Here is a 14,997-nt window from a genome sequence, read left to right as displayed (position 1 = left end):
GCGTTGCATACGACTACATACAGAGTAGTTCGGTTATAGAAAAACGCGGCGCAGAGAAATTTGATGCATGACACGTTTAATTTTTTTTTCAACCTTTTATTTGTTTCACAGTTTCTTTTTAATGTATATATTTTGATTTATTTTAATTCTTAGGCTCCCGCTGCGATTTGATACAGGGGAAGTTTTTAATAGAAGTTTTCACTGTAGGGATATATATTATATTATACATAGTTTCATAATTACACATATATTATACATAAAATATTATATTAAAGTATATAATAGATTTAATATTTAAATATAAAATTTAAGCATAAAAAGTTTTCGCATGTATGTAGTGTACACTTATGTATTGTTAATCTGTTTTAACTTATAAATAATACTTTTAGCCAACGTTTAAATTAACGTCCGATACGTAATTGATATAAAGGTGAAGATACGCGGTCGTGTTATATACTGCACCTACATGGTCTAACAGGGGGTAAGTCAGGTCAGGTCGACCTCCACGTGGTTCCCCCAGGAAACCATCGTAGTTAATTTCTAGTAAATTTGCCAAGATGGGCTAACTGACCTGCCACAATGCTCATTCTATCATCCTCCACTGGTGTCCCGCCAGCGTATACCGTTAGTGCAAGCGTGTGTGCCATTCAATTATCTTCCATAAAAAAAAAATCCTCTGGTATTACGGGTGGGCATGGGCGTCGGTAATCACTTACTATCAGGTGCCGCGCGCACGTTTGTTCCCTGTGCTGTAAAAAAATTCACTAGGAATTTATCACAACGTCAGGTCAAGTCTTCAGGGAGAAACGCATCAAACTGACATTGTACGTTACTAGTAATAAGTTTATCAGTCCACACAACATGGTCTAACAATATTAAGCGAGGAAAATAATAATAATCATCATCACCATCATCAGCCCACTGCAGTCCACTGCTGGACATAGGCCTCTCCCAAGGTACGCCACTAGGCACGACCTACAGCCCTTCTCATCCAGTTACTACCCGCAACCCTACGCATGTCGCTCCAATAATGAACAAATAGAATTAGAATAGAATAGAAATAGAATAGAAAATCATTTATTTAAATAAACTTAATTTAAGCATTTTTGAATAGTTACCAATTTTTTTTAATCTACCGCTTATTCGGAAAGCTGTCTCATCACAAGAAGAATAAGCAAGAAACTTGTGTGTTGCTCTATTAAACAATCCTTGTAAGTTCACATTTTACAAGTCGAAACGTGTGAATGCAAACTACCAACCAGCACTAATTCATTTAGGCTCAAATATAAAAACATAATAAGATTAAATCAGTCGCAGTGATAAGAGCAGACCAGTCCCTACAAGCAGCACTCGTTCACGAGTACGACGTATGAGCCAGCCATCACTGCGCTCGACCATATTTTAGGGAACCCAATGACCCGGCCCACTACTTTAAAACAAAATGCATAAAAAGTACATGGCTTAAGAGAATGTAAAACAGAATGTAATTAAAGAAAACATTATTAAACAGGAAGGAGGAATGAGGTTAAGAGGGGAATGGGATGTTTAGTATTGTGGATTTGTGAACCCATAGCATGTCAGGTTGACCTCCACGTGGTTCTCTCTGGAAACCATCGCGATAAGTTCTTTGTGAATTTCTTACGCTAGGCTAACTACCTTTTTTTTTACTTGGAGCATATCCCTCATGTGAGATCCGCCCGTCCAGGGGGAGGCAAGCGAGTACTGTGAGACTCCTACTAAATCTAATAGTAAATGGTATTTCCGAACCGATACGATATTGAAACCTTCAAGAGCTTATTCCTTTTTAAAAGGCCGACAACGTACTTGCAACACCAGGGGATGGTGTTGCGGGTGCTCATGGGCGGCGGTAATCACTTACCATCAGGTGAGCCGCATGCTCGTTTGTCCCCTGTGTTATAAAAAAAAATAAAAATAAAAACCTTAGAGTTTTTATTTAGTAGGAGTCTCGCAGTGATTCCCAAAGTGGTCTATATCGACCCTCAGGGGTCTATGACAAACTGCAAGAGGTCTACGACAGCGATCATCTTGTTGTTTTTACTTTGTTTTTAACACTAAACTTTACTACAGTTAGAAATTAATCCAAACAAGAATGGGAGTCTCCCCAAAACCGAAAAATATGGCAAAGGGTCTACGACCCAAAAAAATTAAGGAACCTCTGCTGTAAGGTATCCTGACGAAGCGTCTATTGCTGGAGACACGGGATGGCAACGTTAGCCCATCGTAATTCCAGCGGCAGGCTAACTTATCTGACCATGCGGTCAATTTATCATCCCCCTTTGGTGTCCCAGCGTAATCGTTAGCGCAGACTGGTGCACCATTCCATTATCATTTATAAGAAACAATACCCAGGTATTTGGAATATTATTAACCTCTATTACATTGAATGTGTCTTTTATTGAAACCTTCAAGAAAAGAGCTTATTCCTTTTTATAAGGTCGACAACGTACTTGCAATTCCCCTGGTGTTGCGGGTGCTCATGGGCGGCTGTAATCACTTACCATCAGATGAGCAGCATGCTCGTTTGTCCTCTGTTATAAAAAAAAATGTCTTTTAACACTTGTGGCGCCAGAGCTCAGCTGTGATGTATCTTAAATATCAACAAATGGTCTGATGTGATCTCACGCCGCCAAATGTTTCTCATGAGTACAAATATTTATATTTATATTGCCAATGTGGACCAGCTGATACCTATACATATAAATAAAATTGGAGTGTCTGTTTGTAATATTGAAATAACCGTTTTATGTTACATGCATATGAATATAAATACAGTACATATACCAATATAACATTTTTTACAATTTTTGTCTGTCTGTCTGTCTGTTTGTCGGCTAATCTTTGAAATGGCTGGACCGATTTTGACGGGACTTTTTTTGACAGGTAGCTGATGTAATAAAGAGTAACTTAGGCTACGTTTATTTTAGAAAAAATCTTCTATTTTAGAATAATAAAGTTAAATTCCAAGCGGATACTCCAATTTTATTTATATGTATAGATGAGAAGCCCTTTAAAAAATCACTAGCAATACTAATTTTGACCAGCGATGAGTGTGTTCTTTCATAGTCAAAACATTTATTCATTATTATGAAAATGGTTATAACCGACAAACAAAGAGGTAAGTATTTTGGGAGCTTACTCGTTTTGACATCCGTCTCTCTTAGTTCACCAACTGTGGTCATTATACATTATTTTCACCGATAAAACAGGAAATCGTTTTATCATATAACTAGCTTTGCCCGCGGCTTTACTCGCGTTAAGAAGTATTATTATTAATTAGGTTTAGTATCATTATGTGGCTGCTTCAGTTGTGATAATGATGATTGTATAATCTTTTTTTATTATAATATTCGAGGTTTTCTCACGAGACTACAGCATGGGGTTTTTCAAGAAGGGTATATTAAGGTTTCTTAAGGGTCGGCAACGCGCAAGTGACACCCCTGGTGCTTCAGGCGTTCATAGGCTACTGTAACCATTTACCATCAGATGGGCCGTATGCTTGTTTACCACCATAGGATAATAAAAAAAAAGAGTGCTATCTTGTATTCACACATTTCAACATAAAAATAAAAATTTACAATATTAATTTCGATCAACACTCTAGTTTCTTTCTTATTCATCTTGTGATGGGAAGAATAAAGAATTTTCTATTTTTGATGGCCACGATGGTCCAGCGGTTTTGCACACCGACTTGCATCCGATGGTCGCGGGTTCGATTCCTCTTACGGTACAAACATTTGTATTTATGTGTACATTTGCCTGGGTGTTTTCTATGTATATTATGTATGTATTTACAAAAAAATGATTCTATATATTTGTATCACTTGTCTAGTACCCATAACACAAGCTTTGCTTAGTTTATGACTAGATGACGCTGTATGAATTGTCTTGAGATATTTTTTTTATACCACGTAGGTAGCAAACAAGCATACAGCCCATCTGAGAGTAAACGATTACCGTAGGCTATAGACGCCTGAAACGTGGTGTTTTACATGTGCGTTGCCAACCCTTAAGAAACCTTAATATACCCTTCTTGAAAAACCCCCATGAAGTCTCTCGAGAAAATCTCGGCAGGAAGTTTATTCCACAATCTAAGTGTACGCGGGAGGAAGCTCCTCTGAAACCGCACTGTTCGTGACCACTTAGGTTCCAGCGTGTGGGGATGAATTCCCTGTCGATGGCGAGCGGTGCGATGGTAAAAGGTAGCCGTAGACATCATGTCAAACAATTTATCAGAACACAGTCCGTTGTATATTATTATTTACATTTCTTTTAATCTGACTTTGATAGTCTGTGGTAGTTACGACAACCTGAGGGGGAAGGTGATTATCTGTAATGTGGACCAATAACCATTGCTAGCCATGTACCACGTCAGGTTGACCTCCTCGCGATTCCCCCTGGAAACCATCGTGGTAAATTGTCATTTACCAAGATAGACTAACTGGCCTGACCTCATGCTCATTTTATCATCCTCCACTGGTGCAGGCGGATGCATCATTCCATTATCTTTATTACATAGTATAAAATAAAGGCGCTGTCGCTGTCTGTCCGTCCCTATATATGCTTAAATCTTTAAAACTACGCAATGGATTTTGAAACGGTTTTTTGTAATAGATAGAGTGATTCTAGAGGAAGGTTTATATATATATAATACATGTACACCCGGGCGACGCCGGGGCGAGTAGCTAGTAATATTATAAACGCGAAAGTTTGTGAGTATGCATATTTGTTACTCTTTCACGCAAAAACTACTGAACGGATTTTGATGAAACTTTACAGTAATATAGCTTATAGATCAGAACAACAAAGCTATAACCACAACATTGAGAACACGAGACGAGTTTTAGACGCGTTCTCTGGGGTCTAGAGCATTGTATTTTCAGCTTAGTATTACAGCCTAGAGGCCTCTAGGCCTAGACTCTATTATGATACTAATAAAAAACCACAACATTGATAACACGAGATGAGTTCTCTAGAGTTAGACGCGTTCTCTGATCGTTGGCTACTCTATGACGGGTCGTAAATCACGGAGCGCGCGCGCCGGCCGCGACAGCGCCAGGAGTCGCAAACACGCTACCGAGTTCAATAATTTATCTGTTTATTTTGAACAAGAATATTCTGGTCTCGTTTTATTTTTATGCGACATTTTATTATGCTTGTGTCGTTAAATCTATTTCTAATTGTAACCCAGACGGACCACCCGATTGCTGACTTCTGTATATTTGTTCTTAAGACTGTACTTTTTACTTCAATAACATATAAAGACAAGACAAGTAACATATCAGTATAGAGGGAAGGGATTGTTAGGAATGTAGAGTAATAATTATCTCATTGCTAGCAATGTACCACGTCAGATTGACCTCCAGGCGGTTCTCCCTGGAAACCATCCTTAAGACACTTTTTTACTTCATTAACATATAAAACAAGACAAGTAACATAATCATATAGAAGGAGACTGTTGATATCATCATTGCCTTGCCTTTATCCCATTATTTGTGGTCGGCGCAGTATGTCATTCTCTTCCACTGCTCTCTATCGGTCGTCATATCTAAACATACTCTTCTTTTATTCATATCATCTTTCACACAATCCATCCATCTTTTCTTAGGGCGTCCCCTCCCTTTACATCCATCCACATTCATATTATACACTTTCCATAAGACATGGTCCTCATTCCTCCGCATAACATGCCCATACCAGCTCAATCTGTTACCTCGCAACTTTTCTATAACCGGCGCAACTTTCAAACTTCCTAAACTGTTGGTAATGTGAACTAATAGTCATCCAATTGCTAGCAATGTACCACGTCAGATTGACCTTCACGGTTTTCCCACTGGAGACCTTCCTTAAGGCTATGATTTTTACTTCAATAATATATAAAAATAGGACAAGTAACATATATATATATATATATATATATATATATATATATATTATAATAAACTGCCAGAATCTGCACTAAATCTGACAGAGAGGCAATTCAAATCTTATATTAAACAATTTTTGTATAAGAAAGCCTATTACAGGATAGACGAATTCATAGATGACAACATATCAAGTAAATAATTAGTTTATTAGCATACAACGTTATAATTTGTTTATCTTATAGCTTTCTTGATTTAATTATTTTAGAAATATGAAAGCGTAGCGGTTTTTGTATTGATTTGCCGCATGCATTCTTATGTAAAATGTGAATACTATAACCATCAGATGGCAATTGTGAGTAGCTATGACGTGGTCTGGTGTTTTGAGTAGGCATGCTCACTAAAATGTCCAGACTTTTGGCGGCGTGGCCGGGTCATTGGGCTCCCTAAAATATGGTCGAGCGCAGTGATGGCTGGCTCATCCGTCATACTTGCTTGTGTGCTGCTCTAATCACTATGACTTAGTTCCTCTTATTAATTGTTTAACCAGTTGTTGTGTATTGAATGTTTTTTCTATTTTATTATTTAATTGAATTAGTGCTAATCGGTAGTTTGTATTCACACACTTAAACTTAAATTGTAAGTAAGAATAAATTATTTAAAAGAGCAACACACAAGTTTCTTGTTTGTTATTCTTGTGATGAGACAGCATGAAAATGAAAATGATGAAAATGTGATGACTATACAATAGTGCTTCAATGTAAGTTTATTTGAATAAATGATTTCTATTCTATTCTTATTCTTATTATATATATAATCATCGCATTGCTAGCAAAGTACCATGTCAGTTTCAACTTAACGCGGTTGCCCCTGGAAACCAATGTGATAAATTTCTGGTCCAATTACCACGATGAGCTAACTGACCTGACCTCAAGCTTATCATCTTCCACTGGTGCCTCGCCAGCGTAAATTGTCAGCGCAGGCGGGTGCACCATTCCATTATCATCCATTAAAAACATATTAATATATCAAAAAATAATAGCAACATAGGGACGTATAAAATAAGATAACATTTCAAAACAAAACAGTCTAAGAAAGAAGCGTCTCCGCGACGTATCTAGAAATAGCTAGGCTGGAAGATTTTTTACAACAATGGCAATAAGTATAACCGAAAACGCTAAAAATGTCGTTAAATTTCCATCTAGTTTACTATATGACATACGTTAAAATTCAATATTTGTCCATCCGTCCGTTTGTCACAGCGTTATAAAGGATAACTAAATATTTGAATTAAGTATGCAACAGTTAGAGTAGTTCATATACAATAAATCAAAACTTGATAAAAACAACACAGAAATTTTGGTATAGTGCCAAATTTATTCATACACTTTCGTAGTCTAGAATATCTAACAAAATTATAGAAGTTAGGAAGGCGCCTTCTTACCTTGTAGCGACAACCAAAAGCTTCTTACCTACAGGTGAATCCACATTTAGTTGATATAGGTACGTCACTAATTTCGAAATAGCTCTCGTCCCTAACAACGAGATGGTGCCTGCCCTACACTGTGTCGTGTCGTAGTCTGTGGTGTTGTCAAATAAAGTGATCTCAATTACTCGAATAAATTTTATTATATTTGTTCAAAATCTACCCTGTACCATTGTAAGCACAGATTATTATATTAGAGTCCGTTAGTTTGTGTTCCCGCGGCCTTTGGTTCCCCTCCCTTACCTAGTACTGAACTGACCGTACAGCGGCCTTAACGCGCGCGCGCATTGTGTTGTGAATTAAAATAAATTAGAACTGTGTTAAACCTACTGTGAAACTGAAAAGCTAGCGAAGATATCTTCGAGACCCTGAAGCCCAAGAAATCCGCAGAACCATACAGGTACGTGACAGACGCTTCCCTATATATATACATAGTACTTTCCCTAACATTTTGGTAGCAGAGAGTAAATTCCCTAACATTTTGGTGTTATACACGTGGCGACCTATTTCCCAATTAGTGACAACAATTTAGAACTTGCCCTACCCCGTCTAGGCTGGGTCCGTTGGAACCTGGGTAATTATGCTAACGCGCCCTCGTGACTTCGCCAATGGTGCTCGTAAGTACACCGTATGATCTTTTTGTGGGTAAGAATCTCACACCTCCATCCTACTACCAGGGAGCCCTCATCACGGAGAATGGTCTGACAGATTTTTCCACGTGATAAATGGTATGTCACTATTTGACTCATTCATAATGGAAAAGGTCTCATTTTCGATAGTAGTCAGACCTCCATACTACAGCTATAAATTTCATATTATGTTCGTCACTTTTGAAGTGGAATGTTGCGTGAGAAGGAAACAGATATGTGCGAGAGAGAGGGAAAGTAAGAAGGAAATAGAACAAAATACAATGGAGAAAAAAATACACACAAATAAAAACTTTTATTTGTTTCTACAAAAATTAACTGACTACTTATTTTCATCCGCTTGTCATTTTTTACTCATATTTTAGCTGTTATTATTGCCAGTTGGGCATAAATAAAGCAAATGTAAGAAAATATAGGCTGTCCTTCACCGAAAGACACATAAACCATACTCGTACGCTTTAATTAACTGTTTTCTTGAGACGGTATATAAATAGTTGCGTGATATTACAGTGTTTTTAAACAAATCTCGTCATACGTAACTTTGTAAATATTTGTTCGCGCGAGAGTCGGAGATCAAGAGGCATTTGAACGACACTGCGTTACAAAATTTATTATACTTACCAACTAAGACCTTCTTTACGAGGGCATATGTTCTAAACAGAACCGGCGGCCAATATGATGCTAATTGATGTTGTGACATATATATACTCGTTTGTTTATTGTTAAAGTGTCTGGTGAAATTGTGTTAATAAATAAATAAGACGGTAAAAGGTTACTTATTATGGGTACTAGACAACTGATATAAATATTTAAATGTATGTATTTTTTGTAAGTACATAGAAAAAACGCAGATCGACACAATCAATCATACTCATCAATACAATTGTTTGCACCGTGCGAGGAATCGAACTGTCTCGGCCATCGAAAGTAAAGCGATGTGCTAAACTGCTAGATCACCGAAGCCGTAAAATATATAGAGAATAGACTAATACTGTTTGTCTTTAATATTATTTATCTGTAGTCTTACTGAATGATAAATTATTTATGGTCGAATTTCGAGTGGTCGAGTGTATAAATTAGACCAAAGGTTATCAACACATGGCCCTTTGTTATGCGTGTAATCACTTAATTTGACAGCTGCCCGGTCGGGCCGAGCGACCCCGCGCTCGATACTATCTCTATACATTATAATTAACATGAAACTGCGAATGCCACATACAAATTGCAATTACCACGTTATAAATAGACGACCTGTTGAGTTGTACGGGTGCAAGGCTGGTGTTAGAGTCGCCAATCATCTTGTTTTCCCAGGACATGTCCTAGTTTCTGTAGCATCCTCGCCAACCGTCCCCTTTTACTAAGACATGTCCTAGTTTCTGTAGAATCCTCGCCAACCGTCCCCTTTTACTATAACATGTCCTAGTTTCTGTAGAATCCTCGCCAACCGTCCCGTATTCCCAGTACATATCCCAGTTTCTGTAGCAACCTCGCTAACCGTCCCGTTTTGTCAGGATATGTCCTAGTTTCTGTAGAATCCTCGCCAACCGTCCCGTATTCCCGGGACATATCCCAGTTTCTGTAGCATCCTCGCCAACCGTCCCCTTTTACTATGACATGTCCTAGTTTCTGTAGAATCCTCGCTAACCGTCCCGTATTCCCAGTACATATCCCAGTTTCTGTAGAATCCTCGCCAACCGTCCCGTTTTCCCAGGACATGTCCTAGTTTCTGTAGAATCCTCGCTAACAGTCCAGTTTTACTAGGACATATCCTAGTTTTTGTAGAGTCCTCGCCAACCGTCCAATTTTACTAGGACATATCCTAGTTTTTGTAGAGTCCTCGCCAACCGTCCAATTTTACTAGGCCATATCCTAGTTTTTGTAGAGTCCAGTTTTACTAGGACATATCCTAGTTTTTGTAGAGTCCAGTTTTACTAGGCCATATCCTAGTTTTTGTAGAGTCCAGTTTTACTAGGACATATCCTAGTTTTTGTAGAGTCCAGTTTTACTAGGCCATATCCTAGTTTTTGTAGAGTCCAGTTTTACTAGGCCATATCCTAGTTTTTGTAGAGTCCAGTTTTACTAGGACATATCCTAGTTTTTGTAGAGTCCAGTTTTACTAGGCCATATCCTAGTTTTTGTAGAGTCCTAGCCAACCGTCCCGTTTTTCTAGGACACGTCCTAGTTGTTGTAGTCCTCGCCAACTGGACTGTATTTCCGGGACGTATCCTAGTTTCTGTAGAGTTCTCGCTAACCGTTCCGTTTTCTCAGGACTTGCCTAGTTTTTGTAGAGTCTTAGCCAACCGTCCCGTTTTTTCCAGGACATGTCGTAGTTGTAGTCCTCGCCAACTGGACTGTTTTTCGGGACGTATCCTAGTTTCTGTAGAGTTCTCGCTAACCGTTCCGTTTTCCCAGGAGATGACCCAGTTTTTGTAGAGTCCTGGAACGGTTTGAATAGTTATAAGCGGCGTTTTGGCGTTTGAAATCTTAAATTTGGGTTATCGTTACATAGTATAAAATGAAGTAGGCTCCGCTGTTTGTTCGCAGTCGCTGTAGGTCTACCACGAAGTGCAATTCCGAAATTTCGGATCGATATTTCGTGTGATTCGTACCATGAAAAACGTTCATTCCGAAATCGTGCCCGAAAACGGAGAATATCGTTTCGATCGTCCCACTGGTTCTAAAATTGGGTTATTAAATTATAGTATAAAATAAAGTGGCTTCCGCTGTATGTTTGCTTAGATCTTTTAAACTACGTAACGGATTTTAATGCAGTTTTTAGCAATAGTTACAGTAAATCTATAGGAAGGTTTATATTTAGGACAAGTGTATTATGTAACAGCTGATGATCATGATTCGCATCATCACTTAACATCGGTGAGGTTGCGGTCAAATGTATTCAAATTTCGTAATAATAAAAAATCGAACCTATATGCTCATTTTATCATCCTCCATTGTTGGCCCGCTAGATTAATCCGTAAGCCCTGTCAGCGCAGGCGCATCATTCCATTCATCCATAAAACCAAAAAACTATTTCAGTCACTTAAAAATAAACAATATTTCTAACAGACATGTATTTAGTTTCTTACATATTATCTCTTATATTTATAGTTTATTTATGTGTATATACATATATGCAGCTATTTATTCATATGTTTTTGTATGTTAGAGCAAGAGCCCACGACGGCCAGATATATTATATTATTAGTAATTGTGAAAGTTCTTGTATGTGTGTCCCCAACACAGGTAAGATCCCCAAACATGAAACCTGGATCGTGGTTCCTTTGGCAGTTAACAGGTAACAAAGGTGTAAAATATTTCATATCATATTCGGTATTTTAAGAAACTCTATTTATTCACATATTATTCGTAACAGTATTATTACTTGCGCTGCTCATTGCCGGACACTTAGTATAGATCCAACCCCCCGCCGGACACCCCTAAACTGTATTATTTTATAAAGATACTTACGTTATTTTATTAATAATAATATAAACACGTTGCATATCCCCTCCTCTACAATAGACCTATTACAAAAAGCCGTCATACTAAACACATGCCGAATAGTCAGAAAATTTCTATCTTCATCACATAACTCATCCATGCTTGGCTAAGGCCCGCGTGTTTGAATATATTACCCCCGTAAAAAGGGAGATATAATAAATATATATATATATATATATATATGTAATAATAATAATAATAATATAATAATAATAATAATTATAAATTCTAAATATTACACATTCACAATAACTTCTTACTTTAAAAACATATTAAAGCTGAAGTTTATATATCTTAATCAGACAACTATTAAACTGTATTTCCTAAATTGCCAGACAGTTTTGTTGGTTGTATCATCCTACCAGCCGCACTGATAGCGCAATTATTCTCTGCAGCATACCGATGGTTGACTGGTAGATGCCGCATGGTGTTAAGTCCGCCATATGTACTTTAAAATGATGTAATAAAGTTTAAATGTATTAAATAAATTTGACGACCTCGGTGGTCCAGCGGTCTAGTACACCGCTTTACGACCGATGGTCGCGGGTTCGATTCCTCGCACGGCACAAACATTTGTATTCATGAGTATGATTGTTTGTATCGGTCTGGGTGTTTTCTATATATAATATGTATGTATTTACAAAAAAATATATATCTATGTATTTGTATCAGTTATCTAGTACCCATAACACAAGCTTTAGCTAGCTTAACTTGGGTCTAGATGGCGCTGTGTGAATTGTTCTAAGATTATTATTATTATTATTAAATATTCTCGATGATGACGAGATTGATGATGAATATGACGTTACAGTGACGCAGAACACGACGAATCTGCACGTGTTGAACGCGACCATCGACGAATTGGACGTATCCCAAGCTGTGTTCAGGCGGCTCGTGTCTATGTCACTCACAGACGGCGATATCGGCAAGATTGTTGGTTAGTACACAAATAGAAATCATTATTGTTTTCTTCAATCTTTATTCTTTATTAAAATTCTTATGTTTATTCAAATATACTATACCTTGTGCGCTGTGCGGGTGACAGTTTCAGTAACGTTTCGTTTCACTCTTGAAAGTTTCCGCCACAGTTGAGAATTTACAAGTTATGACTTAATATTTCAGCTGTACCATAGCTTTATGCATGCAAAGTCTCAGCCCGATCGGTTTATAATTGACAAAGTTTCATACAAACTTTCATCCCCTATTTTATCCCCTTGGGGGTAGAATTAAATAAAATCCTTTCTTAGCGAATGCCTACGTCACAATATCTACCTGAATGCCAAATTTCAGCCCGATCCGTCCAGTGTTTTGGGCTGTGCGTTGATAGATCACTATATCAGTCACCATTGAGTTATATATATTTAGATTAATAACTGTAGTAATTTAATTAATTCCAGCCAAAATGTTCTAGTCTACAAATAAAGACAATTGTCACCCTCACCATGCTACAGCGCACGTGGTAGATCTTTTGAATAGTCATACATATAAAATAATAAAAATTAATCTAAATTAAATCTTAAATAACCGAAAAATATTTTGAATAAAGATATGTACTACATGAATATATGAATAAAGATATTTTGAATTTGAATTTAAATTTTGAATTTTGGTATTCTAATGCTGTTGGCCGCAGCTAGCCTTACAGCTTCATTCAACGATAACGAGAGCAAATGGCACTCCAAACCTTACTTATGGAGACTCCAGACTTATGGAGACTTTAGTCTGAGGGCACCGCTAGGGGTTCGAATCTTGACTCATTTTTTTAAGTTCTCTCTCTTAATCTCTAATTTGAAGAGTGAAGATTCAGGAGTGACGAAACTACGGCGTCAATTATCTTGTTGTATCTGTAACACTCTATATACAGCCTTGGCCAAAAGTATTAGGCACCCCAGAAAAATGCACAATTCATGTTTACCAATTGAACAATGAATAAATGCTTATCTTAGATGGCATACCGGGGTCACAAATACCTTCCTACAAAAGCAAACCTCTATTTTTGATGGTCATAAAACAACTGGTGACTGAAAAGAAAGGATTCGATTTTTTGCATTATTATTAGTCAATGTTTGGTCACTTGTATTCAAGACTCTAACTAGTAAACAAGTTTTTATATCTCACTCAGTGATTAAATTGACGCCTAATTTACTTAAAAATACCGAAAATAAGTGAAATTAGTTTGGAAAATCTAGTAAAAATATAACTTCTCCATGAACAGGGGAAGTCGCAAAAAAAAATTACTAAGTTAGTCAAATGTTCGCGTTTCGCCGTGCAATTTGCCATCAAACGGTTTGCTCAGGCTGGCAGTCATGCTAATAATCCAAAAACAGGCAGAAAATGTGTGACTTCGAAGCATGAGGATAGAAAATTAATACGCGAATCTATGAAAGATCGGAAGAAAACATCATCAAACCTTGCTGCTGCTTTGTCCGAAGAGACTGGAAAGCCAATAAGTGCTCGGACCACCAGAAGACGACTTCAAGAAACGGGCTTAAAAGGATACAAAGCCAGGAAGAAGCTCTGGCTTTCAGAAGCTAGCTGGCTTGAATTGGCTCTACGACATTGACATTTCAGTGAGGAAGATTGGGCCAATGTGGTGTGGTCTGACAAATCTAACTTTGAAGTAAGTAAATTTTACTGCTTTTGTTATTAATAATCATTGTCAGCTATTTATTTTACTGAAATAATAAAAGTTAGGGTAGTTTAAAAAAACTTTTTATTTTCATTTTTCAACAGATATTTGGAACGCCAGGTGTGACCTTCGTGAGGCGACGTGTGGGCGAAGAATACCATTCAGATTGAGTTGTACCGACGGTAAAGCACGGAGGAGGCAGCGTAATGATCTGGGGCTGCATGGATGCTCAAGGGGTTGACGAAATGTTTATTTGTGAAGGTCATAAGAACAGCGAAAAGTACATAAAAGTGCTTGAAACTGCGCTTATACCTTCGCAAACGAGTATTTTCGGCGATACCAACTTAGACGGAGTCATATTTTAGCAAAACAATGTACCTTGTCATAAGTCAGCGACTTTGATATATTGGTTTATTGAAAACAACATTGTCTTGTTGCATGGGCCAGCACAGTCCCCAGATTTGTACCCAATTGAGCATCTTTGGAGAATTTTGAAGCGCAAGATTAAAGAGCATAGTACTACATCGAAAACGGTATTAAAAATGGGTTAGTATAAGAATGGCATGCCATTATAAGGGAGGATTGCACTATGCTTGTACGCAGTATGCCAGCTAGAATTAGTGCAGTAATGAAATCCAAAGAAGGAATGACTAGATTATAAGTTTTTTTAATTCTTTTTTGTGTAATTTAATGGTAATAAATCAATTCAAAAAGTATAAGTTGTCTCTAATTATTATTTTTAGTAAAATGTAGGGTGCCTAATACTTTTGGCCAAGGCTGTATATACTAGCTGTCCCGGCAAGGGTTTGTTTTGCCTTAAAATAAAAATAAAATTTAGGGGTGGACTACCCC

General features: G+C 37.4%; 1 protein-coding gene across 1 annotated transcript in view; it reads left to right on the top strand.

Annotated features, from left to right (window-relative positions):
- The window catches only part of LOC131846877 (protein halfway-like), a 71,074-nt gene that overhangs the window by 46,375 nt on the left and 9,702 nt on the right, over positions 1–14,997 (top strand). The window contains 1 exon segment of the mRNA XM_059196300.1: positions 12,328–12,453. Coding sequence (XP_059052283.1) covers positions 12,328–12,453 — 126 coding nt within the window.

Source organism: Achroia grisella, unplaced genomic scaffold (genome assembly GCF_030625045.1).
Source record: "Achroia grisella isolate CSIRO2021 unplaced genomic scaffold, CSIRO_AGI_Agris_v1 utg512, whole genome shotgun sequence".
Classification (NCBI taxonomy): domain Eukaryota; kingdom Metazoa; phylum Arthropoda; class Insecta; order Lepidoptera; family Pyralidae; genus Achroia; species Achroia grisella.
This window is presented reverse-complemented; position numbering and strand designations above follow the sequence as displayed.